The following is a 24,342-nucleotide window of genomic DNA, read 5'->3' on the forward strand; positions in this document are numbered from 1 at the left end:
TGATTTTGGGGCCATCTGTAGAGAATGCCTTTTCACTATTGAACTCCTGTGTGGTAGTTCAGATAAAGTCGAACAGGTAATAGCATCTTCTGGAGCAGAGATGAATGTCATTTGCATACTGCATATTTGTGGTGGAAAATTCTATGTTTAGCATTTGTTATGCATTTTGTTGTTGCTATTAAGGAGTCATATTTCTGGTGCAATCTCTACTATATTTTATGTGTGTCATATATTTTGACTAGCAGTTTGGACTCCTCCCAACTAGGAACATAATCTTAGTTCCTATTATTTTAATTCCTTCTATAATCTTAAATAACTGTAGCAGATCATCTATTGTAGGAGAAAATAACCATGATGTCTGATCTCCTCTGATGGGCTTAATCTTTTGATTAATTGGGGGGGGGAGGCAATGTATACTTTATTACACTTCTGCCTCTGTTTAATATGGAGATCAAATTCATAATGAAATGTATATATTTTGGCTAAAGTTGTGATGGAAATATTCAGTTACATAAGGGTTTATATCAAGTTGGAATGTTATTACTGTTTTGAAGATTTTTGAGTTTTGAACTTTCAAGATAATTACGGGAAGTGGAGCACCAACTTATAAAAGATTTTTGCCAAGCTGCACCTGCTTTTGTTGAAAAAGAGATAAAATGATCTTAATTTTGTTCTTCAGCTTGAGAGTCAAAGATAATCAGAATCAGGTTTAATATCACCGGCATATGTTGTGAAATTTGTTGTCCTAGTGGCATCAGTACTCTGTTAATACATTTTTATGTAAATATAAATTCATATATATTATTTATATATATATATTTATGTGTGTATGTATATGTGTGTGCATGTGTATATGTATATATGTATGTAGTGAAAAATAAAAAGTAGTAGTGGGTTAGTGTTCAGAGGTTCAATGTCCATTCATCCATTCAGAAATCAGATGGCAGAGGGGAAAAAGCTATTCCTGAATTGTTGAGTGTGCACCTTTAAGCCACTGTACTTCCTTCCTGATGATAGCAATGAGAACAGGACACATCCTGGGTGATGTCCTGGATGTAGATGAAAGAAAGTTTTTGTAATAATGTCAACACTAAACTAGGCGCTTTTATTTCACAATCTGTACCTCAAATGGCACATAGTATGTTGATTGTAGCCAAAGGGTTTATTGTTCATTTGTCTGTGTTTCTGTGGATAAATGCAATTTAAATGCAAGATATTGATATTGGGAGGAGAAAGTGCATTTTCTTATTGTCAAGTTGTGACACTTGGTGATGGCTGTACTGTTGAAATATAGTTTTTTGTCTTATAATTATATCTCTGCTCTGTACATCATCTTTATAGTCTGAATATAAATGCTGACAGTCAAAAAGTCCAAAGTTCATTGTAATGTTAATATTTAAATATGAAATATTTAGATTTACGACTGTATATTTTTATATAAAAGTACAAATACCTCAGCTCACAGATGATAATGCTCTACTGTATTCTATGATTAGAAAGCAGTTTTTTAAGAGAGACTTTTATAAGTTACCAATTAGACAGTTTTACTCGGATTGCTGATGTTACTCCAATTAATGGAAAGCATATATAAAAATGTATATATTCAGGAAGTGTGGCATGATATGTATGCTTTGTATCTGGTGAATTATACTTACTTTTTCAGCTTTAAATTTTACATTTCCAATAATCATAATATAAAATTGAGTTTAACTGTTTAGCTTTGCAAATAAATAACGTATAGCTATAAATGCAGTCACTAATTTTCTTCAGTTCCAGAATCAGCTCTGGAGTCTGAAAGACATCAAAAGAAGCAGATACAAAAGAAAAATGTCTTGGAAAATAATAATGAAACAGTAAATAATAGTTTTGCTATCCTGCTTCTAATATTCTATATAATTTAGAAAGAAACTATACCTGCCCAGTAGCAAGATGTTGTGGGGCCGTCTATTATGCTGGATTGTTGTGTGCTTTCTCCTCTGGTTTGCGCCGGAGATCATCCTCCAACGTCACACATCTGGCTAGGTGGAATGATTTCACAATGTTCTATGATGACAGCAGCAGAAATGTGCATCTAAAATTAATGAATGCATTTTTGTGCAAAGTTCTTGATCCTTCCCAACCCAATCTAGGTAAGTGGTGCAAAACTAACAGCTTGGCTCAGCTCCTAGTACTTTTGCCTGGAGTCAGAACACATTGTTTCAAGCCCCACTCCAAACCATATATATTTAGTAGTGATTGATACGTCTGTGAAATATTGACTGCTAGAAGTTTCATCTTTTATTTGAAATACTAAGCCACATCCAATGTCTTGGTTCATTAGGAAATAACTAATCTGATAGTGTTATTTAAATAGAACAAGAACAACTAGTGTTCTAGCCAATCTTCATTCATCAAATGCTACCAAGGAACGAACAGATTGATTGAAATTCATGGAACAGTGGTGTGTGTTTCAGCACGTCCCAAGGGGATAGTGAGGTGCTAGTTCTTTCATTCACACATCACATTTTGTTCTAGATTTTCTTGTCCAATGCAGTCAGTTTAGTATGAATATCATGGAATAAAATACCTTCTGATCCTATTTCACTACTTCTCTTGAGACTTACTCAAGGAGAGGTCTTGGCTAAGAGAAACTCTGTTGGCTCCAGTTTAATTATTGGATTTGAAACAGCTGCCTGGAATATTCATTTTGCTGTGCATTTAAAAACTCATATTGTTGTATGTATGTGAATCTCACTCTTCAGCCACTGCCTTTTCAGCCAGTATATCTGTCATTATGGATTTGATATATCCTTGCTCATCTTTTCTGAATATAAAGTATTTTCTCTCTTTGAGTCACAGTGTTTAAACATGTGGTAAGGTAATCTAACCATGTAAGTTGCAAAGCTACCCTGTGGACCATGACTCTGCTATGTTTTGTAACTCCATAACACAAAACTAATTGAAAGAAAAAAACATGGAGCTGGGATAATTCGTGTATGGTTATAGTTTTACTTTTAGTGAGGCTCACACTTATAATGTGTTGGCATGATGATGTATGCCATTCACGTACTTTTACATATAACCTGCAATACATTATTACATTACCACTCAAATATTAAGTACACAACTCTCCTTCCTGCTTAGCTATAAACTCCAATTCAATGTAGAATGCAACTCAGTCAAATATGTAACGTATTGCTCGGTCGTCATCTATATATATACCCCACTTGGCAAGTGAGGCTTGTGGCTGTTATACAATCTCAGGTTCTGCGGATTTCTCCATGGACTCCGGAGTTGACGTTGGGACTGCAGGAAGTGGTTCTGACAGCCCTGGATACCTTTCTTCTCCTTTCTCCCAGATGCTCTTGGCATTTTCAGGACGTGTTGGCATCCAAACAGTGCATGGCAAACTGCTCGATCTGCTGATCTATCCCAGGCTACCAGGCAAAGCTTCAAGCCAATGCTTTCCCTTTGACCATGCCTAGGTGACTGGCAAGTAGCTCCTTCATCACTTTAGCTCTCAGCAACAGATCTCAATCCCACATAAGGCAACTTCAGTCAAGGACAAGTTCATCTCAGTGCTGGTAAAAATGGGGGAACTGGGATTTTGGCTGCACATTCCAGTAATTTTGGGTTGTCATGTAGACCTGAGACAATGTGGGATCTTTTCTGGTTTCCATTTGGACCATCTTGCCATAATAGAGAGACTTTAGATTTGCTTTAGGGAGAATACATCAAGAGGAGTGATCTCTTTTATAAATTTTTCAGGTATTTCCTTTTCGAAGGGTAAATGGGACAATCCATCAGCATTTCCGTGATTAATCATCCTTTTGAATTTGATCTTGAAATTGTGTCTTCTAAGCAACAGAGCATATCTCTGCATTCACGCTGCTGCTGTTAGTAGAATACCCTTCTGTGGATTGAAAATGGACACTAGTGGTTGATGTTCAGTAATGTGGATAAACTCTTCTATACAAATACTGATTGAAATGTTATACATCCCAAACCAGACTCAAGGTCTCTGTCAACCTGTGCATAATTTTGTTCTTCTGCAGTAAGGGAACATAATGCAAAAATTATGGGGCGTTCACTTCCATCACTCATAACATGACACGATCTCACAGATATGTTTCACTAGATGATGTAAATCATAATGTGTGAATATAATGTCTTTTGGAAAGGCACTTCATACTGCCATTGCCGTTTCTTCCAAATCTGCAGTAAGGAGTTCAAAGGGTGGAGGACAGTAGCCAGGTTTGGCAGGAACCTGTTATAGTAATCGACAAATCATGAAAAGGACTGCAACTGTGACACATCCTTCAGTCTTGGGGCATCCGCCAATGCCTTAATTTTCTCAGCATACTTAATGTACGCAATAATTGTGTAATGGTGTGACCACAGTAAGTGATGTTTGGTTTAAAGAATTCACACTTGTTGCGTTGTGCTCTGAGCCCATAGTCTAATCTTTTTAACACTGTCTTAAGATTTTGAAGATGTTTCTTCTCAAGGCTGATTTATACTTGTGCGTCGCATCTACGCTGTAGGTGTCAAGTACCCTACACCGTACCTACGCTGTACCCTATGTAGTAGGGTGATGTGAACCTCTCCAGAAAAGTTACTCATGTGTCGTAGCGATGCAGACCACAGCAACTGTGATTGGTCTGCTTGGTAGCATCGCATTTCCTCCTATGCATTTTCGGTTGCTTCTTCTCTGCCATGTTTGTAGGCTGTGCGTACGCCGATACGAAATAGATCAACCAGATCGTCAAATCTACCTGCCAACATGCGAAAATGTTTGAAATGCATTTCCTCATCCATGTCTCTCACGAAGAAACTCATCACAGTGGCATAGAAACCTCACCGCCAACTAGCATTTTGGTGCACACCAACGCATGCTCGCTATGGCGTAGAGTGATGCAGAAGTGAAAATCAGGGCCACGGCGTAGACCGTACGCACAAATATAAATCAGCTGTCTTCATTAATAACAACGATGTCATCCAGGTAACACCGTGTGCTTGGGCAGCCTTGCAGCCGCTGGTCCATAGGTTTCTGCTGGAGTGCAGATGCAGATGCTGCTCCAAAAATAAGCCTATTATAGCACTAAAACTTTTGAGGGTGTTTATGGTGAGAAACACTTTGGACTCTTCTTCCATCTCCTTCTCAGCCAAGTCCACTTCGTTGAAGTGTTTTCCACAGGAAAGATCCACAGAGATATCCTCTATGCTGGGCAGAGGATATTGATCTAATTTCAGTACTGGGTCCCGACAGACCCATTCATTTTGGCTTCTGGGACCACTGGCATTCCCCAAGGATTGTACATTGTACATTAAACTATGATGATTAAAGAACAGGAAGTACTGGCACTTTTAAAGAATATAAATGTGGATAAATCTCCGGATCCTGACAGGATATTCCCCAGGACCTTGAGGGAAGTTGGTGTAGAAATAGCAGGGGCTCTGACAGAAATATTACAAATGTCATTAGAAACGGGAATGATGCTGGAGGATTGGCGTATTGCTCATGTGGTTCCATTGTTTAAAAAGGGTTCTAAGAGTAAACCTAGCAATTATCGGCCTGTAAGTTTGACGTCAGTGGTGGGTAAATTAATGGAAAGTATTCTTAGAGATGGTATATATAATTATCTGGATAGACAGGGTTTGATTAGGGACAGTCAACATGGATTTGTGTGTGGAAGGTCATGTTTGACAAATATTGAATTTTTTTGAAGAGGTTACTAGGAAAGTTGACAAGGGTAAAGCAGTGGATGTTGTCTATATGGACTTAAGTAAGGCTGTTGACAAAGTTCCACATGGAAGGTTAGTTAGGAAGGCTCAATCGTTAGGTATTAATATTGAAGTAGTAAAATAGATTCAACAGTGGCTAGATGGGAGATGCCAGAGAGCAGTGGTGGATAACTGTTTGTCAGGTTGGAGGCTGGTGACTAGTAATGTGCCTCAGGGATCTGTACTCGGTCCAATGTTATTTGTCATATACATTAATGATCTGGATGGTGGGATGGTAAATTGGATTAGTAAGTATGCAGATGATACTAAGATAGGTAGTGTTGTGGATAATGAAGTAGGTTTTCAAAGCTTGCAGAGAGATTTAGGCCAGTTAGAAGAGTGGGCTGAAAGATGGCAGTTGGAGTTTAATGCTGATAAGTATGCGGTGCTACATTTTGGTAGGACATACATGGTAAATGGTCGAGCATTGAGGAATGCAGTAGAACAGAGTGATCTAGGAATAATGATGCATAGTTCCCTGAAGGTAGAATCTCATGTGGATAGGGCAGTGAAGAAAGCTTTTGATATGCTGGCCTTTATAAATCAGAGCATTGAGTATAGGAGTTGGGATGCAATGTTAAAATTGTACAAGGCATTGGTGAGGTCAAATTTGGACTATTGTTTACAGTTCTGCTCACTGAATTATAGGAAAGATGTCAACAAAATAGAGAGAGTACAGAGGAGATTTACTAGAATGTTACCTGGGTTTCAGCACCTAAGTTACAGAGAAAGGTTGAACAAGTTAGGTCTTTATTCTTTGGAGAGTAGAAGGTTGAGGGGGGGACTTAATAGAGGCATTTACAATTCTGAGGGGGATAGATAGATTTGACATGGATAGGCTTTTTCCATTGAGAGTAGGGGAGATTCAAATAGGAGGACATGAGTTGAGAGTTAAGGGGCAAAAGTTTAGGGGTAACACGAGGGGGAGCTTCTTTACTCAGAGAGTGGTAGCTGTGTGGAGCGAGCATCCAGTAGAAGTGGTAGAGGCAGGTTCGATATTGCCATTTAAAAAAAAAAATTGGATAGGTATATGGACAGGAAGGGGATGGAGGGTTATGGGCTGAGTGCAGGTAGGTGGGACTAGGTGACAGTAAGCATTCGGCATGGACTAGAAAGGCCAAGATGGCCTGTTTCTGTGCTGTAATTGTTATATGGTTACTGTAAATCTCAAGGCTAACCAATTGTGTGTCATTTTCATCATCAGATTTTTTATTAGCAATGTGCAGGTTAGTGCTCTTTAAGTCGCAACTTGAGTTTTTATCTTTTACTCTTCCAAGTGCAGTCCATTTATTTCTGTCTGTCTGACATGCTTTTTCTATGTGTCCTACTTTGTTGCATTTTCTGCAAGTTTCACCTTTCAGTCTGCATTGATATGGTGCATGTGATTCCCTGTCACAATGGTAACATAATTTGTTTGGGTAAACCAGTTTCTGTTTAGACATCGCAATTTTGTTAGTGCTCTCTTTCATTCCTGACTGCAACTCAACTGTGTTTCTGTCTGCCTTTTCCATTGATACAGCAATTTCAACTGCTCTTTTAAATGTGAGTTAGGAGCTAATTTTGAATGTTTTCTTGTAAGATTCTACAAACTAAACAATCTTTTAGTGAACAAGAAACACACACAAAATGCTGGTGAAATGCAGTAGGCCAGGGAGCATCTATAGAAAGAAGTACAGTCGATGTTTTCAGCCGAGATCCTTTGTCAGGACTAACTGAAAGAAAAGATAGTAAGAGATTTGAAAGTGGGAGGGGATGGGGAGATCCGAAATGAAGACAGGAGGGGGAGGGATGAAGCTAAGAGCTGGAAGATTGATTGGCAAAAGGGATACAGTTGGAGAAGGGGGAGGATCATGGGACAGGAGGCCTACGGAAAATAAAGGGAGAGGGGAGTACCAGAGAAAGGTGGAGAGTAGGCAAGGAGAGATTGTGAGAGGGACAGAGAGAGAGGGAAAAAAAAGGAAGATTAATAAATAAATAAGGGGAAGAGGGGCATTAACAGAAGTTAGAGAAGTCAGTGTTCATGCCATCAGGTTGGAGGCTACCCAGACGGAATATAAGGTATTGTTCCTCCAACCTGAGCGCGGCTTCACCTTGACGGTAGAGAAGGCAATGGATTGACGTATCAGAATGGGAATGGGACATGGAATTGAAATGTGTGTCCTGGGAGATCCTGCTTTCTTTTAGTGCATAGTTAAGCCCATTACTGAACTGCCAACTCTTAGACAACTCTTTCAATTTAGCCACACACGCTGAAATGGACTTCCTTTCCTTTTGATTCTGCTTAAAGTGTTCTGCAATCAACAATGTTTTCAGTTCTACACGTTCCTACGTACTTCACAAAATCGTTTGGGGTTTGTTTAAAACTTCCTCATCACCACTGTTAGGTTTTGTAACTGCAAAACATAAAAATAATTGAAATAAAAAATATGGAGCCTGAATAACTTGTATATTCTTAGTTTTACTTTTAGTGAGGTGTTACTTATGATGAGGTGAAGTGATGGAGTATGCCATTCATATACTTTTACAGATAACCTGCAATACACAATAAAGAATGCTTAATCAAACAATATATTTACAAGATTGCTGAAATGTTAAACACACAGCAGATCTCACTGGTGAACACCGCGGTGTCTATTCTGAACTCTGTAGACAAGAGTATTCTCAGACACTGATTTTGTATTCTTTGACAATCATGGCTCCATAGGCCCTAGCTCCTTACTTCTTCAAACACTTACAGATATTTTCTACCTCCTGGCTGAGCTGCATTAGCAGTACGGACAAGATGGACCCATTGTTTCACCCTGTTCATATTTCAAATAACCTATTTCTTCCAGCTTTTTTCTTTCCTTCCTATTTACATCTGTGTTTCCTCTGCCATTTTATTTCTTGTATCCAACTGTTCACTATTGCATTGGATAGAATTCCTTTACACTCCCATTCCTCACCAGGAGAGCCCTTTACTTCTTCCTTGAACACAGGTCCAACTATTTTTCTTGTACCACCGCTCTCTGGCTGATCTTGAACATTGAGGAACGTGTCAGTTTATTTCTACTTACTTTTTCTAAATTATAGGAGCAGCAAAAGTTCAAATTATGCCCGTCTCTTTGCAATATAAATGGAAATTATTTTTTTCACTTTCCTTCCTTGCCTTTTCCTAGTGAATTGAGGATTCTGGTGCTACATCTTACTCTCATAAAACCCTCAAATTCATCACCTTTGATGTAAATTTCCACCCTATTGCATGATTTAATTCTGATTCTTCCCTTTCTCGGGATAGATTAATAATCAGTTAAAAGCCTGCAGGCTTCCCTAGCTCTCCTCCCTTCCCTATCCACATTGTTGTTTTATCTGCTTCATATCTAATGATTGACTCTACATCAATGTTCCCAAGGTGTCTTCATTTTACCTTAATTTTGGTTAATCCTGTCAGTAGTATCTGTTTTCACTGTCTCCTGCCCAGAACCATGTTGGGCTTTCCCTTGTCCTTCCCTTCATTGTTCACATTCAGTGAATAGTCCCCTCTAGTTTCTGCTATCATGAGACACTCTTCCCACACCTTTTCAAAATTCAAAAGAGCTTGTCCTCTGAAATACTGTCATTTGTTCTTCCACCTTCATTAACACTCTCTTCCCATGTGGTTACAGTGCCCGCAGTTTTACCTGTTTTCTCAAATTATAAAGTATAGGTGCATTTTACTTGTACCAGATCAGTTTTAATGTACCGTTTAGGGCTGAATGGTGGTGTTCTGCAAAATAGATACGTTCTGCACTTGGTGACCAATTATGATCAGTTAGTGCAGTGCACTGAATTTGATGAGGCCTCATCACATCACTCATTCTACTCTGCAATTTTAATCCATGGTTAATTTCTAACTTTTCACAAATTTGATGAAAAGTCTATTAATCTGAAATACTGAAGTTTGTAAATCTACTGATTTTGCTTGAATCTCTTGAGTATCTTCATAATTTTCAGTTTTTATTTATGTAAGGTGGGCTGTAATGTTTTTAATGTTTTCCAAATTATAGTAACTAGAAGCATGGAGGTTGTTATACTTAATGCAGATCTCGCATAGTTTGAAATTGAAATGTAAGAGTTAAATTTAATTTTAAGCAAGAAGTTTTTCAAAATTTGAGAGAAAAGTGTTAGAATATTTGATCAATATTGAGATTTATAAGTGGGTAAAAACTGTTATAAGTTGGTAAAACATGTTATTTTGTTCTCATGTGGCATCTTTTGGCAGTTTTAATATGCCTGGAATAACCTGGAATTCATTAATGATAAGAAATGGAAATAAGCTTGAATAATTGACTATTTATAAATATTATTGTAATATTTATCAAGTGGGATAGAGAGAATGGGTAAAAGATTGTCTTGCATCAAATATATTACACAACTGTTATATTACTTTGGGGTCTCCATCATGCCTGGAGGTACAATGGAACGAAGGATGAGATTTTAATTTTCTTCACTGTTTGAAATAGTTGCTTGCCTTTTGGAAGTTAATGTAATGAACTTGAGGAAAATCCCGTGTTTTAAAGTTTTATTTTGTCACCAGAGAAAATCTTTGAAATTAGAAGTTTAATACAATATACTCAAAGCTTCAAATATGTGCAGAGTAAAAGTATCATGCTACTTGTAGCTGCAAATGTGTGAAAATATCAGATGCCAATGTGTTCAGTGATCTTAGTAGTTGTCATTGGGTTATTTTATTTTGATTCATCTGGGGTCTTTTTTGTCCTAGGGCCAGGAGTGGAGCTGGGCCAAAGAAATCCTCCAAACATCCTCGTCAATGAGACAACCCAGTCATTTGGAAAGAACACTTCAGAATCTGTCCCTTTTGTAGATACTGAGCCTGGCTCTGATTTGAGAGTTGATGCAATGGAAAATGCCACTGTAGAACAAATTCCATCATCAGAAAAGGTACAGTATTGAAACTACTACTGTATTTAAGGATATGGATTCCTTCCAAATATAAATTTAATTTAAGATGACTGAAAAATATCATGATTGATGGGTGCAGTAAAACATATGTTATACGCTACAATAGTTATTACTGTCCACTTTATTCCTTGCAAAAAGTTTTGGAGTTTTCAGCAGGTTTATCTTTGTAAGTAGTGGAGAGAAAAGCAGTGGAATTAATCCAGTGTGGTAAGCTCAGTGGTACAAAAAGAGTATGTTAATGGAGAATTAGGTTAGGAAATTAAAGTGTCTGTTTAGTCAAGAAAACTGTCAAATGCATGTGAAAATTCAAAAGGAAAATTAATTGATTTATTTTTAGCGATACAGTATGGATTAAGTCCTTCTGGCCCTTTGAGCCACCTGCCCCAGTAACCCTCAACAAATCCGATTTAACACGAACCTCATTACAGGACAATTTATAATGACCAATTAACCTACTCAGTACGTCTTTGGACTCTGGGAGGAAACCAGAGAACCTGGAGAAAACCTATGCATTCCATGTGGAGGGCATAGGAATTCAATTCCGACCTCTGGAAAGCACTGAGCTGTAATAGCATTGTGCTAACCACGACGCTACCATGGCACCAAACCATGATGATGATTAAGAAAAAAAGAATTAGTGAATTGAGAGTAGTTTGCCACTGGAGTTCTGTTTTCTAAGCCATGTTAATGTGGGGAGATGAAGCTGCCCTGGAGGTTCTTCAATAAGTGTACCAAAATCAGGAGAAGGAGTAGGTCATTCAGCCCTTGGAGTATGTTACTTCATTCGACAAGGTCATAGCTGAACTTTTTAAACTTTGAACACCATTTTCCTACCCTATCTATCCTCCATATTTCTTGATTCCTAATAATATCTGGATGTGAGACACAATGCGTGGAATTAAACTTCCAGTTTAAGATGCTGGTGATGCCCAACAAATACTTACTGACGACAAAAAACAGAACAAAACAAGCTATTAAATACCTTATAATTAACACTTTATTAATAATGATCAATGGAGAGGCGAACAAAGGGTGGTCAAGGCAAGCAGTGCTGTAGATGGAGGCGAGCCATGGTCATAGCAAGGAGAGTTGAGGACAAAGCAGAGTTAAGGCAAGAGGAGCGAGTAAAGTTCTGATGTCTGACTGATTTAAGCACCGGGTTGAATTGATATGTCGGGTGAGGGCTGAATTGTGGCAGGGTCCAGCCCCCAGAGTGGTCCAAGAGCAAGGAACAACTCAATGTTAGGATGATTTAAGTGCCGGGCCAGATTGAAAAGGTCAGGGTGTCGGGCCCGGAGGTGAGGTGAGGGACGGTTCTGCTCACTGCTCAGTGACGTTTGCTCAGTTCGATGCTGAACTGCATTGCAGGCTGCAGTGAAGCCTGGCTTCGTGTCTGTGGCTTTACAACGTTTACTTTTCTTTGTGATGAACTGTTTCTGTTGCCTGCTCCAGCTGCAGTGATGTCTGGCAACGTGTCTTCCATAAAACTCCAGTTCTGAATGCTAATCGCTTACTTTTATTCTTTTGCATGATTTGATTTTTTTCTCTTTCTCTCTGCGCATTGGGTGTTTGATGTTTTTTTTAATGTTTATTTTGAGGTTTTGTGGATGTCTGTAAGGAGATGAATCTCAAGGTTGTATAATGTATACATACTTTGATAATAAATGTAGATTGAACTTTGAAATTGGAGAGCTATGAAGAGTCTGCACTTGCTTTGTCTCTGGATCTTCTCCCACTCCACAGCAGCACTCTCTACATGTGAGGCCCACGAGATTAGGTGCAATTGATGAACCTAATTTGTGCAAATGCTCCAAGTGGCTTTTTATCCACCAGCATTGCAATGGCAATATTAATGGAGGAAATCTGCATCAATCAGGTGTATTATCATTGACTTGTATGTCATGGAATTTGTTTTGGAACAGCAGTACAGTGCAACAACATAAAATTACTATAGATTACAATTTCCTGCTTTTAAAAAAAAAAGGAATAATGAAAGTGTGGTCATGGACATTTAAGAAATATAACGGCATAGGGGAAGAATACGTTCATAAGTTTAGTGTGGATCATAAGGCTGCGGACAGTTGAAAGAAGAATGCAGAGAATGTGGTTTGGAAGTGATGTCAGGTCCCTGAGGTTTCATGTATTTGTGGCTGTGACAGAATAGGACAGGGCAGTTAGGGAAACAGTTGGGCCAGGCTCTATAGATGGTTGGAAAACAAAAGTCATGTGGATGTGGGAGATGTTCTAATTAATATCAGTTGTGAGGAAAAATAGTGTATGTGATCAGTAGATAACAATCTTGAAATAAGACTGCGCGGTGGTATTGCAGGTACTGCTGTTGCCCCAGAGCTCCAAAAGCCTGGGTTTGATCCTGTGTGACTTCCGATGGGGGCTTTGGTTTCTTCCATATGCCAAACTTATGCTGGTTGGCAACTCAATTGGCGACTACAAATTGCCTCTAATATAGGTAGATGATATGTCTGTGAAAGAGAATAAATAACCCGAAAGGAGTAGTGGATTAGGATAGAGAGGATTGCTTTGAGAAGTTGCTCAGACTCTGGGCTGAATGGCCTTCTGTGTTGTATGAATATCTAAAATCAGCTTATTAATGGATCAAGACAGTGGACTTGATGGCTGTGAATTGGATCAGGCCAGAAGCAGGCCTGAGCTGTAAGCTAAGACTGTTTTCTGTATGATTGCCATTTAATTAGGCCATGGATGAATGTATTGAATTCTGCATAAATGATACCAAAATATGTGTTTTATACTTTGTGTTGTCATTATGTATTCAAGTGATCTTGCAACAAATGCCAGTCATACAGTATATATTGCAGATTCTGAATTAATTTACCAACATATAAACCATGACACAAAAATAATCGAATTTTATCAAAAACTCAGTGGCATAGTATTTAAAATCGTGGAATTATTTCATTAAAGTAACTTGTAAATGCTTTTATTGTTTAGTGCAGGAAAGAAGGAATTATTTGTTTGTAAACAATTTTTCATTGGATTTCATGTGCACAGATTCTATTATTATAACCAGTAGTTTATGGTTAATGGGGCTTCAGATATAAAGGCTTCTTTAAATCTGCTTCCAAAATGCATACTAAATTCAAACTGTTTCTTTAGTAGCTCCAAAGCCATTGTATTTACTAGTTTAGGGTACAATTGAAAGTCTTTCAATTTCAATTTTGTCATACAAGGCTGATTGAAAGTGATTAAATACATAAGGTTGTTCTGAACAAATTTGATTTGCTGAACGAAGTGCTGTTGGTTAAGAATGAGGTATGTGGTATTAACCTTGCCTGCCCTGATGGCTTATGGATTACACTGCTGATCAGTCATTGTGAGGGAATTTGGATTTTGTACTTGTTTCCTGTAGGAACTGGACATGAGGTTTGACTTTGTGGAAACACTTAGAGGGAGCCGTCTTGAAGCTTCTGAGTAAGGGTGTGAAAGAAAGCACAGCCAAAGTTCTCCGAAGTGCAAGTGATTGTGGTTGGTCCATTTGTTAACTGGTAAATCCCTGGGCTCAGTTGATACCAAAGTAACCAAGATAATGCTCAAGTGACTATTACTCGTCATTAAGTCATATTTTGGAAATAGCTTGCAGAACTACTTAACTGCTGATTTATTTTGATGCCAGATCACAATGTGCTGAAGTTGGAAGTTGAACTTTTATGTAATTATTGTGTAGATATTTTTTGTGCTTGGGGTATAGACTTCAGAAATTAAGATTTGTTGTTTTCTTCTGGTATATTGTCCAAACTTTCTAGTACTGTAATTTTTCATCTGACATTTAGAAAGAACTTTTCTTAATGAACTGGATGTGTTGCAAACGTTATGTGTACGTCCCCTCAAAAATGTTAATTCTTAAAACTTCAGACACAGTCAAGAGCTTCAGAATAGGGAAGAATGTGATCTAAGTGGTGAGGTGTCAAATTTCTAGCTGTTGCCTGTTTGACTCAGAAAGGGATTGGCAAGGTAAATGCTGATAAGTAGTTTCTGAGGCTAGAACTTGGGGGCTAAGGGGATGGTCATCTGAGATGGAGGGGAAAAATTTATTTATACTGTGGATTGTATCTTTGGTATTCTCTATTAGGGCTATGGATACTGTATCTTTGACTGTAAAATTGATTTAGGCTTTGGGAATTGAAGGGAATGGGGATTGGATGGCAAAATGGATGAGGTGTGGTATCAAAAGTGGGTGACTGACAGGCTAAACAGGCTTAAGATTCTAGTTTATTCATCATGTGTACATACATCAAACATACAATAAAATGTGTAGTCTGCAATAACAGCCAACATACCCAAGAGTGCGCTGGGAGCAGTCTGCAAGTATCTCTAGACTTCCCAGCGCCAACAAGCCCACAATGCTTGGCAACAAAATAACAGAGCAAGTCCCTTTCAGAGGGGTCACATGGTTTCCTCCCATTTCAAGTTGCTTAAATATCTATAAATTATCAAAATGCAAGGTATTGCTTCTGTGGATGTATAGCTCGAGGGTAATTTTTTAAGTAATAAAAGTGGAAGTAGCAACCCTCAAGATTTTGTGTTTTGTTATTTGTCAGATTGTGAATTTGTGTTTATTTAAATATACTTCTTGGTATTTATTTATAATAGTTTTTAAACCTATATTGCAGGTTCAGCAAACGTCTCAATTGTTGCTTGATAATGCCGTAGCATCAGCAACTTTGCAAGAAAGTGATCCTCAACACTCTACAGATCTTGCAGACAGCCCATTGTCCATAAAAGCAAACAAAATTGAAGTAAAATCAAAAGAAACATTGAAAGATGTGGAGGCGAAGCTTTCCGCTGCTGAGAAGGAGAAGTTTGAAATGAAAAAGGTACTATGGTGTGCAGTATGCTTTTTAAAGTCATTGACACAATGCTTATTTATAATATTTTCATTGTTTGAAAATACAAATCTTTCACTAGGAATATGTTTTACTGCTGATTCAGATTGGGTTAGTTTTATGCACCTTGTCTGATTCCAGGAAGCTGCTTTATCAAACATTGTAGCTACAAGTATCCTTACCAGTGGCATCTTTCCCAAAGAAGTACAAACGTTTCATTCTGAAAAAATTAATCTTGTCAGAAATTACATTGTTCTTTTATTTTGATCAGAAGTGTATCAGCAAACCTAGTGTTATTTTCAATATATTTATCTTTTTGGAGGTGACATGTAGTGTATGAGAATTTGTTTCTATTTGTGTATTTCTTCGGTGATTTGACCATCCACTAAGATTGTATACAACTTCCATTCATGTTTCTTAACTAACTGCAAAATGAAATGATAAGTTAATATTGTGCTCCTGATTTAATGGCCCCAATGATTTTGTAATTGATCAGTGTTTGCATATTAAAGCCAGCTTCACATCAACCATTTTGGCCTCTTCCAAGTATTTCTTGGTTCTGTGGAATATATTATGATCAGACTGGGCTGTTTCTTTCAATCAATCATGATTGGGAAAGTACTATAAGCAAAAACTTCAGAAAGCATTACAGGAGAAAAGCATCATTTCATCTCATCAACTTTAAGTGTTATTTTAACAGCAAATTAAGTAAGCTAATTTTTCTGTATGCTATACGTTTTATGTTTTGCCAATTTATTTCAACTTTTTAAGGCATTAGCAGAGATGTTTGAGAAGTATTCAAAATTAGAGGAAGAATATTTACAAGAGAAAAAAGCAGAGGAAATTTCACACCAAGATCACTACAATCAACTTCAGGTAATTTAATGCAATTTGAGTTAATAAATAATGTTGGGATTTGAAACATATGCAGCTTGTAACATATGGGAAAGTCCTAAATTTATCATATTGCTTATGGATGATCACCCTGGTTGTTTTAGCATTTTAAATGGTAACCTCTGTTTATTCAAGGAAATGATTCAGCTTTTAAATTTGTGTTTATACAAGGTCACCTATCTAATCAGTTTCTTTCTTGTGAGGCAAATATAATCTATTTTGATCTACCTTTTATTATCAAAATAAATCAAAGTAAATTTATTTTCAAAATACGTATATGTCACCTACTACCCTGAGGTTTATTTTCTTGTGCACATTCACAGTAAATACACACAAACACAATAGAATCAATGAAAAACTGCACACAAACAAAGATGGAGAAGCAACCAATATGCAAAAGACAATAAACTGTACAAATACAAAAATGAAAAATAAATGGGTGTAGAGTCCTTGAAAGTGAATCCGTTGGTTGTGGAATCAGTTTAGTGTTGGGGTGAGTGGTGTTAGCCACTCTGGTTCAGGAGCTTGATGGTTGAGTAGTAATCGCTGTTACCAAAACCTGGTGGTGTGGGATTTAAGATTTCTGTACCTCCTTCCTGAATGTAGCAATGAGACGAGATCATGGCCTGAACTGGTGGGGATCCTTGATGAATACTGCTTTTCTGCAAAAACACTCCCTGTAGATGTGTCCATTGGTGGGGAGGGCTTTATCTATGATGGACTGGGCTATATCTACTACTTTTTTAAGCTTTTCTGTTATAGAGCAATGGTGTTTCTATACCAGGCCATGGTGCAACCAGTCAGTATACTCTCCGTTGTGTACCTTCTGAAGTTTGTCAAATTTTTAGATGACCTGCAGAATCTTAGCAAACTTCTAAGAAAGTAGAAGTTTCATGCCTTCTTGTCATGACACCTACATGTTGCATCCAGGAAAGATCCTCTGAATTGATAATACTGTGGAATTTTAAAATTAGGGACCTATGCACCTCTGCTCTTCTAATGAGGACTGGCTAATGGACCTCTGATTTCCTCCTCTTATTGTCAGTAACATTGATAGATAACAAAGATTTTACTTCCTGAATACTTTTGGGTGTATCTGTGGATGAACTGCTTCCGTCCGGTAGGCGCTTCAGATCCCTCCAGACTAAGACTAATAGGCACTGGAGAAGTTTTTTCCCTACTGCGGTCACTTTGCTGAACAGTTAACTGCTAGTTAACTGTCAGCTAACTATTACTTGGATTGCACTACCTGTATGTATAATCTATATTTTCATTTATATTTATCATTTTATTGTTATGAGCAGAGACACAACATCTGTCGGAAGTAAATTCCTTGTATGTGCACAGGTACTTGGTGATTAAAGTCTGATTCTGATTCTGATTTTGGGCTGTTGATCATGAAAATCACCATGAAATTTCCCTATCATGCACCTTTTTTTTAAATGGCCTACATTTGTTATTTCAATTCATAATTCAAGTCACAATAACTGATGCCAAGATTAAGGAGGGCATTTTTGTTGGTCCACAAATCAAACAAGTTGTCAATAAGAGGCAATTCAAATGACTTCTAGTGGGACCAGAGAAAATCGCATGGAAGACATTCAAAGATGTTGAAATTTTTCTTGGCAACTACAAAGCACTAAACTAAACTGGTTGAGAACATGCTTCAAGCATACAAAACCATGAAGTGAAACTTAACACTAAAGATTCATTTTCTGCATTCCCATTTAAACTTCTTCCCTGAAAATCTTGAAGCTGTCAGTGATGAGCACAGTGAAAGGTTTCTCCAGGACATTGCAGTCATGGAGAAACGGTATCAGGACAACTGGAATCCATCAATGGATCATTGTTGGATATTTAAGCAAGAACCCTTGGGCACTGAATACAAATGAAAATCACCGGTAAAACAATTTTGGCTTAGTTGAACTGTTGCACTCAAACAAGATGGTGCCGCGATCAGCGGCTGTGTTGCGAGCTCCGTTCCAACTTTTCAGTATACTTTTAATTTCTGTGATTTTCTTCGTATTTCTTGTTCAAGTAGCCAATAGTCACATCAGATACAGTAAACTGACTCTCCTGAACATCGAGAATATGGCATTTACCCACTATGTGCAGCCTTTTCTACACTGGGATTCCCTGCTTGCTCAATCAACTACACCGCCTCACCTACTACACCGCTGCTACCTCGGAAGTGGTGTCGGAGGTGAGGGAGAAGGGCCAGCGTCATGCTGAGGTTGAGATGGTGTGCTAATCAGTCACTGCTTCCTACATACTCCTGGCTAATGTTCAGTCCCTGGACAATAAGCTGTGCGAACCGAGAGTCAGAATATCCTACCAGCGGGAAACAAAGGAATGCAACATTTTGTGCTTCATGGGGACCTGGTTGATGGAAGAGATACCGGATCATGCTACGAGCCCCCTGGGTCTTCCTGTTCCAGGCGGACAGGCGTAAAAGCCTCTCTGGGAAGAGTAAAGGAGGAGGGGTATGATTCATGGTCACTAATGTCTGGTGCGACCCTCAGAACGTGCTCTCAAATCCTCTTGTTCCCTGGATCTGGAGTAGCTGGTGTTGCTGTGTAGACCTTTCTGGCTGCCTAGGGAGTTCACGGCTGTTATCACAGCTGTGTATGTTGCGCTGCAGGCTCATACTGACCTGTACGAGACCATCAACACCCTGGAGACTGCACAGCCAGAGGCTGCCTTCATCATTGCCGGTGACTCTAGTAGAGCGTCACTGACTAAGGTCTCTCCAAAGTTTTGCCAACACACTCAGGTGAGCACACAGGGGCATAGCATACTCGACTACTGCTACTCTCCCTTCCGCAATGCTTACAAAGCGCTGCTCCGCGCCCCTGTTTGGAAAATCAGGTCACTCCTCCATTTTGCTGTTGCCAAAATACAGGCAGAAGCTGAAACAAAAGACGGCCATAGTTAAAACAGTCCACTGTTGGTCTGACCAACTGACTTCCATGCTGCAGGACTGCTTTGATGATGTAGACTGGAATGATTTCCATGATGAGGATGTCTTTGAGTTCAGGGAAGGGGTCACGAGTTTCAGCCAGAAGTGCATCAAAGATGTTGCCCCCGAGAAATTGGTCAGGGTCTTGCCAAAACAGAAACACTGGATCAACAGTTCTGTGCGAGCAGCACTTACCACGTGAGATAGAGCTTACACTGCCAGTAATCAGCTAGAGCTCAAGAAATACAGCTACGATCTGCGCAAAGTCAGCAAGGCAGTAGAACAATATAGAGACAAGATTCAGACTCAACTTTCCACCAATAACACACGGAGCTTATGACAAGGTCTACACACCATCGCAGACTTCAAAGCTAAACCCAGTGGAGTTTCCAACATCAATGCCTCTCTGTTTTTTACGCTCGATTTTATGTCACCAATACTGCGCCCCTATGGAGTCCTGCTGATGATGCGACCGGCAGCTTGGTCATCTCTGATGCCGAAGTACGCAGGTGTTTCCAACAGGTGGATAGTCGCAAGGCTGAGGGACCAGGCGGCATCCCAAGGTGAGTATCAGGATGTGTGGCACAGCTGGCAGGTATGTTTACAGATATTTTAATCTCTCCCTCTCCCAGTGTATAGTTCAGGGGTGGGCAAACTTTTTGACTTGTGGGCCACAAAGGGTTGTAAAATTTGACAGGGGGGCCGGACCAGGAGCAGATGGACGGAGTGTTTTGGTAATACACCTCATAAGAAAAAATAAAATATCATGGGATATGTAGAAAACATGTGCTTTAATTTCAATTGAAAATGAACAAATGCATTACAACAAAATATCTGTCTTTGAAGTCCCATGGTATTTAGCTATTTATTGAAATGACTTTTAAAACACAGAAAATTAAATGAATAAAATACAGCTTTTTTAATAGTAACAGTTATTATTTTAAAGCACTGAAAATTCTGTTATCCTTCAAGATATTATCATCATCACCACTCTCCTCCTGACTGTCTTTATTTCAAAAACGGTAGGAGATGCAGGTCTACTTGTCCTGCTCCTTCTTATTCAATTGTCCCCGTGCCAAAACTCAACAACGACCAGCACAAAGACAGAACAGTGACAGTGCGCTAGTATGCGGAGCGCGTTATTTGATCTGGAGCGCATTTTTTATTTTGAGAACGTACGTGCACCTGCGCACTACTCATGTCCATCACTTAACAGAAATGACATGTAACATGTAAGGCTTATTGAAAAAAATATTTTCAAATGCATTTTTTACATAACACAACGAAGAAACTTATTTTTAATTTCAGTGGGAACAGTGTTGTTGGTCTCCCTTTTTAGCCAGCGCATCAAAGTCTGGATTTAGTTTTGTTGTGGCGATTCTCAGGATGGGTCTGAGGTGTTGGTCAGGTAACTTGGATCTGTGGCTGGCTTTGTTGATGTTCATGACGCTGAGTGCCTGTTCACACAAATAGGTCGAGCCGAACAAAGACTAAAGCGCAAATGTGGAGTAATACGCTGCACCTCAACAAAGGTCAATGTATATAGAGTGCGTCATCTATTGGGAAAACGCCAGAATTGCGGGGAAAAAACGTTAACAAGGTTTATTAATATAATTTCATCAAGTTCTGCGGGCCGGATTAAAAAGCTTAACGGGCCGCATATGGCCCGCGGGCCATAGTTTGCCCATGCCTGGTATAGTTCCTTCCTGCTCAAAATGTCCACCATTGTCCCTGTACCTAAAAAGACCAAGGTAGCATGTCTGAATGACTGGCGTCCTGTCACGCTCACCTCAATAATATGCAACTACTATGAGAGCCTGGTGAAGGACAACATCTGCAGCATGCTGTCACCCAGGCTGGACCCCCTACAATTCGCCTGCCTTCACAACTGATCGATAGATGACACAATAGCCACAGTTCTACACACTGTCCTTACGCATGTGGAGAAGAGGGATGCTTATGTGTGAATGCTACTCGTGGACTACAGTTCAGCATTCAACAACGTAATTCCCTCCAGGCTCAACAAGAAGCTGAGAGACCTCGGTCTTCACTCTGCCTTGTGCAGCTGGATCCTGGACTTCCTGTCAGATCACCGTTAGGTGGTAAGAGTGGGCTCCCTCACCTCTGCCCCTTTCATCCTCAACACAGATGCTTTTCAGGCTGTGTATTAATCTCCCTCAACTCTCTGTATACGCATGACTGTGTCGCCACCCACAGCTCCAATCTGCTAATTAAATTTGCTGACAACACTACACTGATTGGCCTAATATCAAATAATGATGAGGCAGCCTACAGAGAGGATGTGATCACCCTACGCAGTGGTGTCAAGAAAACAACCTCCTCCTCAATGTTGCAAAAACAAAGGAGCTGGTTGTGGATTACAGGAGGAATGGAGACAGGCTAACCCCTGTAGACATCAGTGGATCTGGGGTTGAGAGGGTGAACAGCTTTAAGTTCCTTGGCATAATCATCACCGAGGATCTCACGTGGTCTGTACATACCGGCTGTGTGGTGAAAAAAACACAATAGCGTCTCTTTCACCTCAGATGGTTGAAGAAGTTTGGTATGGGCCCCCAAATCCCAAGAACTTTCTACAGGGACACAATTGAGAGCATCCTGACTGGCTGCATCACTGCCTGGTATGGGAACTGTACCTCCCTTAATCGCAGGACTCTGCAGAGTTGTGCAGACAGCCCAGCGCATCTGTCGATGTGAACTTCCCAATATTCAGGGCGTTTATAAATATAGGTGTGTAAAAAGGGCCCAAAGGATCATTGGAGACCCGAGTCACCCCAACCACAAACTGTTTCAGCTGCTACCATCCAGGAAATGGTACCGCAGCATAAAAGCCAGGATCAATAGGCTCTGAGACAGTTTCTTCCATCAGGCCATTAGACTGATTAATTCACGCTGATGCAACTGTATTTCTATGTTATATTAACTATCCTGTTGTACATAATATTTGCTATAAATTACTATAATTGCACATTGTACATTTAGATGGAGACATAATGTAAAGGTTTTTACTTCTCATGTATACGAAGGATGGAAGTAAGAAAGTCATTTCAAAGTGTCAGCATCCATATGCAATTAACTGTATTACAGAAACAACATAGAAAACCTACAGCACAATACAGGCCCTTTGGCCCACAAAGTTGTGCCGAACATGTCCCTACCCTAGAAATTACTGGGGTTACCCATAGCCCTCTACTTTTTTAAGCTCTATGTACCTATCCAAAAAAAAAGACCCTATTGTATCCACCTCCACCACCGTTGCTGGCAGCCCATTCCACGCACTCACCACTTTCTGCGTTATAAAAAAAACAAAAAAAAACTCACCCCTGACATCTCCTCTGTACCTACTTCCAATCACCTTAAACCTGTGTCCTCTTGTGGCAGCCATTTCAGTGCTGGGAAAAAGCCTCTGACTATCCACATGATCAATGCCCCTCATCATCTTATATAGCTCTATCAGGTCGCCTCTCATCCTCCATTGCTCCAAGGAGAAAAGGCCGAGTTCACTCAAGCTGTTTTCATAAGGCATGCTCCCCAATCCAGACAACATCCTTGTAAATCTCTTCTGCACCCTTTCTATGGTTTCCACATCCTTCCTGCAGTGAGGTGACCAGAACTGAGCACAGTACTCCCAAGTGGGGTCTGACCAGGGCCCTATATAGCTGCAACATTACCTCTTGGCTCCTAAATTCAATTCCATGATTGATGAAGGCCAGTACACCATATGTATTTAATAATTTCTTGTTTCTCCAAATTCCTATGTGGTACAAGTAGTCTGAAATTATATTTGTGTTCAGCTTCAAGCGGCCTATCATAAATAAATAAATAAAATCTTTGGAAGCAACACTTCAGAAGAATTTGTCTAGTGTAATTAGTTCTTTGATTTTGCTGATGTTGAATGAGAGGTTGTCACTGCGGTACCATTCAGCCAGATTTCTAATCCCCTCCTAACGCTGATTCATCACCACCTTTGATGTGGCCACCAACAGTCATGTCAAGAAACTTAAATATGCATTATAATTTCAGTCGTGTAATGAGGTTTTAAAAGATAGGGCAGTGTATCCGTAAGGCGCTCTATTCCATTGCAGTAAGAAAATTTACTAATTTGGGCCTTAAAGTGGAGAACTGCTGTAAGTTAAAACTTATTATACGAATCAGGGTATTAGAGCTTTCTCTGGGGGGGGGGGGAATAATGGCTGTTTTAATGGTGCAAGTTGTAAATGTGAAGTTGCAAGGCATTTGAGTGGTATGATAGTGGGCAATTTCATTTCTTGAGAGATTCCAGCCAACTTTTTAGTGCAAAAAGTGAAGTGATTTTTCCCATGGAAAGTGAGGGAATCTGACTATAAACTAATATAGGGGAATAGGTGTCAAGTCAATTAAAACATCTTAAATGAATCAGGAAATAAAGGAAATGCTGAATCTATTCAACAAGCTGGGTGGCATCTGTGGAATTGGAAATGGTCTAGGAACTCTAGGGTGGGACTTGCCTCTTTTTCTCCACTGTTCCTGATGCACCATCAATAACTCACTCTGAGACGTAAGGCGAGATATCGGCTTTTATTGACTGGAAGAAGGAACAAGCAGTGAGTGACCACCATACTACATCCTGGAGACTGAGAGGCCGGGCTCAGGCCTTGATCGCCTTTATACCGGGGTCTGTGGGAGGAGCCACAGGAGCAGTCAGCAGGGGGTGTGTCCAGACAGGTATATGTAGTTCACCACATTCACCCCCCCTTTGTTTTAAAAGAGTCCCCAAGTGGCGAAGTTTCTTACAGGTTAAGTCTATCAGGTGGTCGAATCTGTCGCTGTGATCTACGTAGCACCGGCTGTGATTGCACAGATGCCGGCGGTGGTGATTGCACAGGTGCCGGTGCCGGTGGTGGTGATTGTACAGGATACGGAGGTTGT

General features: G+C 39.5%; 1 protein-coding gene across 6 annotated transcripts in view; it reads left to right on the forward strand.

Annotated features, from left to right (window-relative positions):
• Positions 1-24,342, forward strand: part of LOC132398583 (coiled-coil domain-containing protein 91-like) — a 179,804-nt gene that overhangs the window by 39,323 nt on the left and 116,139 nt on the right. For 4 of the 6 annotated variants that reach the window (XM_059978227.1, XM_059978231.1, XM_059978230.1 and 1 more), the window contains 3 exons: positions 10,505-10,683; positions 15,351-15,554; positions 16,335-16,439. In XM_059978227.1, coding sequence (XP_059834210.1) covers positions 10,505-10,683; positions 15,351-15,554; positions 16,335-16,439 — 488 coding nt within the window. The remainder of the gene's footprint in view (positions 1-10,504; positions 10,684-15,350; positions 15,555-16,334; positions 16,440-24,342) is intronic. The other 2 variants (XM_059978232.1, XM_059978233.1) reach the window with 1 other exon arrangement.

Source organism: Hypanus sabinus, chromosome 8 (assembly GCF_030144855.1).
Source record: "Hypanus sabinus isolate sHypSab1 chromosome 8, sHypSab1.hap1, whole genome shotgun sequence".
Taxonomy (NCBI): Eukaryota; Metazoa; Chordata; class Chondrichthyes; order Myliobatiformes; family Dasyatidae; genus Hypanus; species Hypanus sabinus.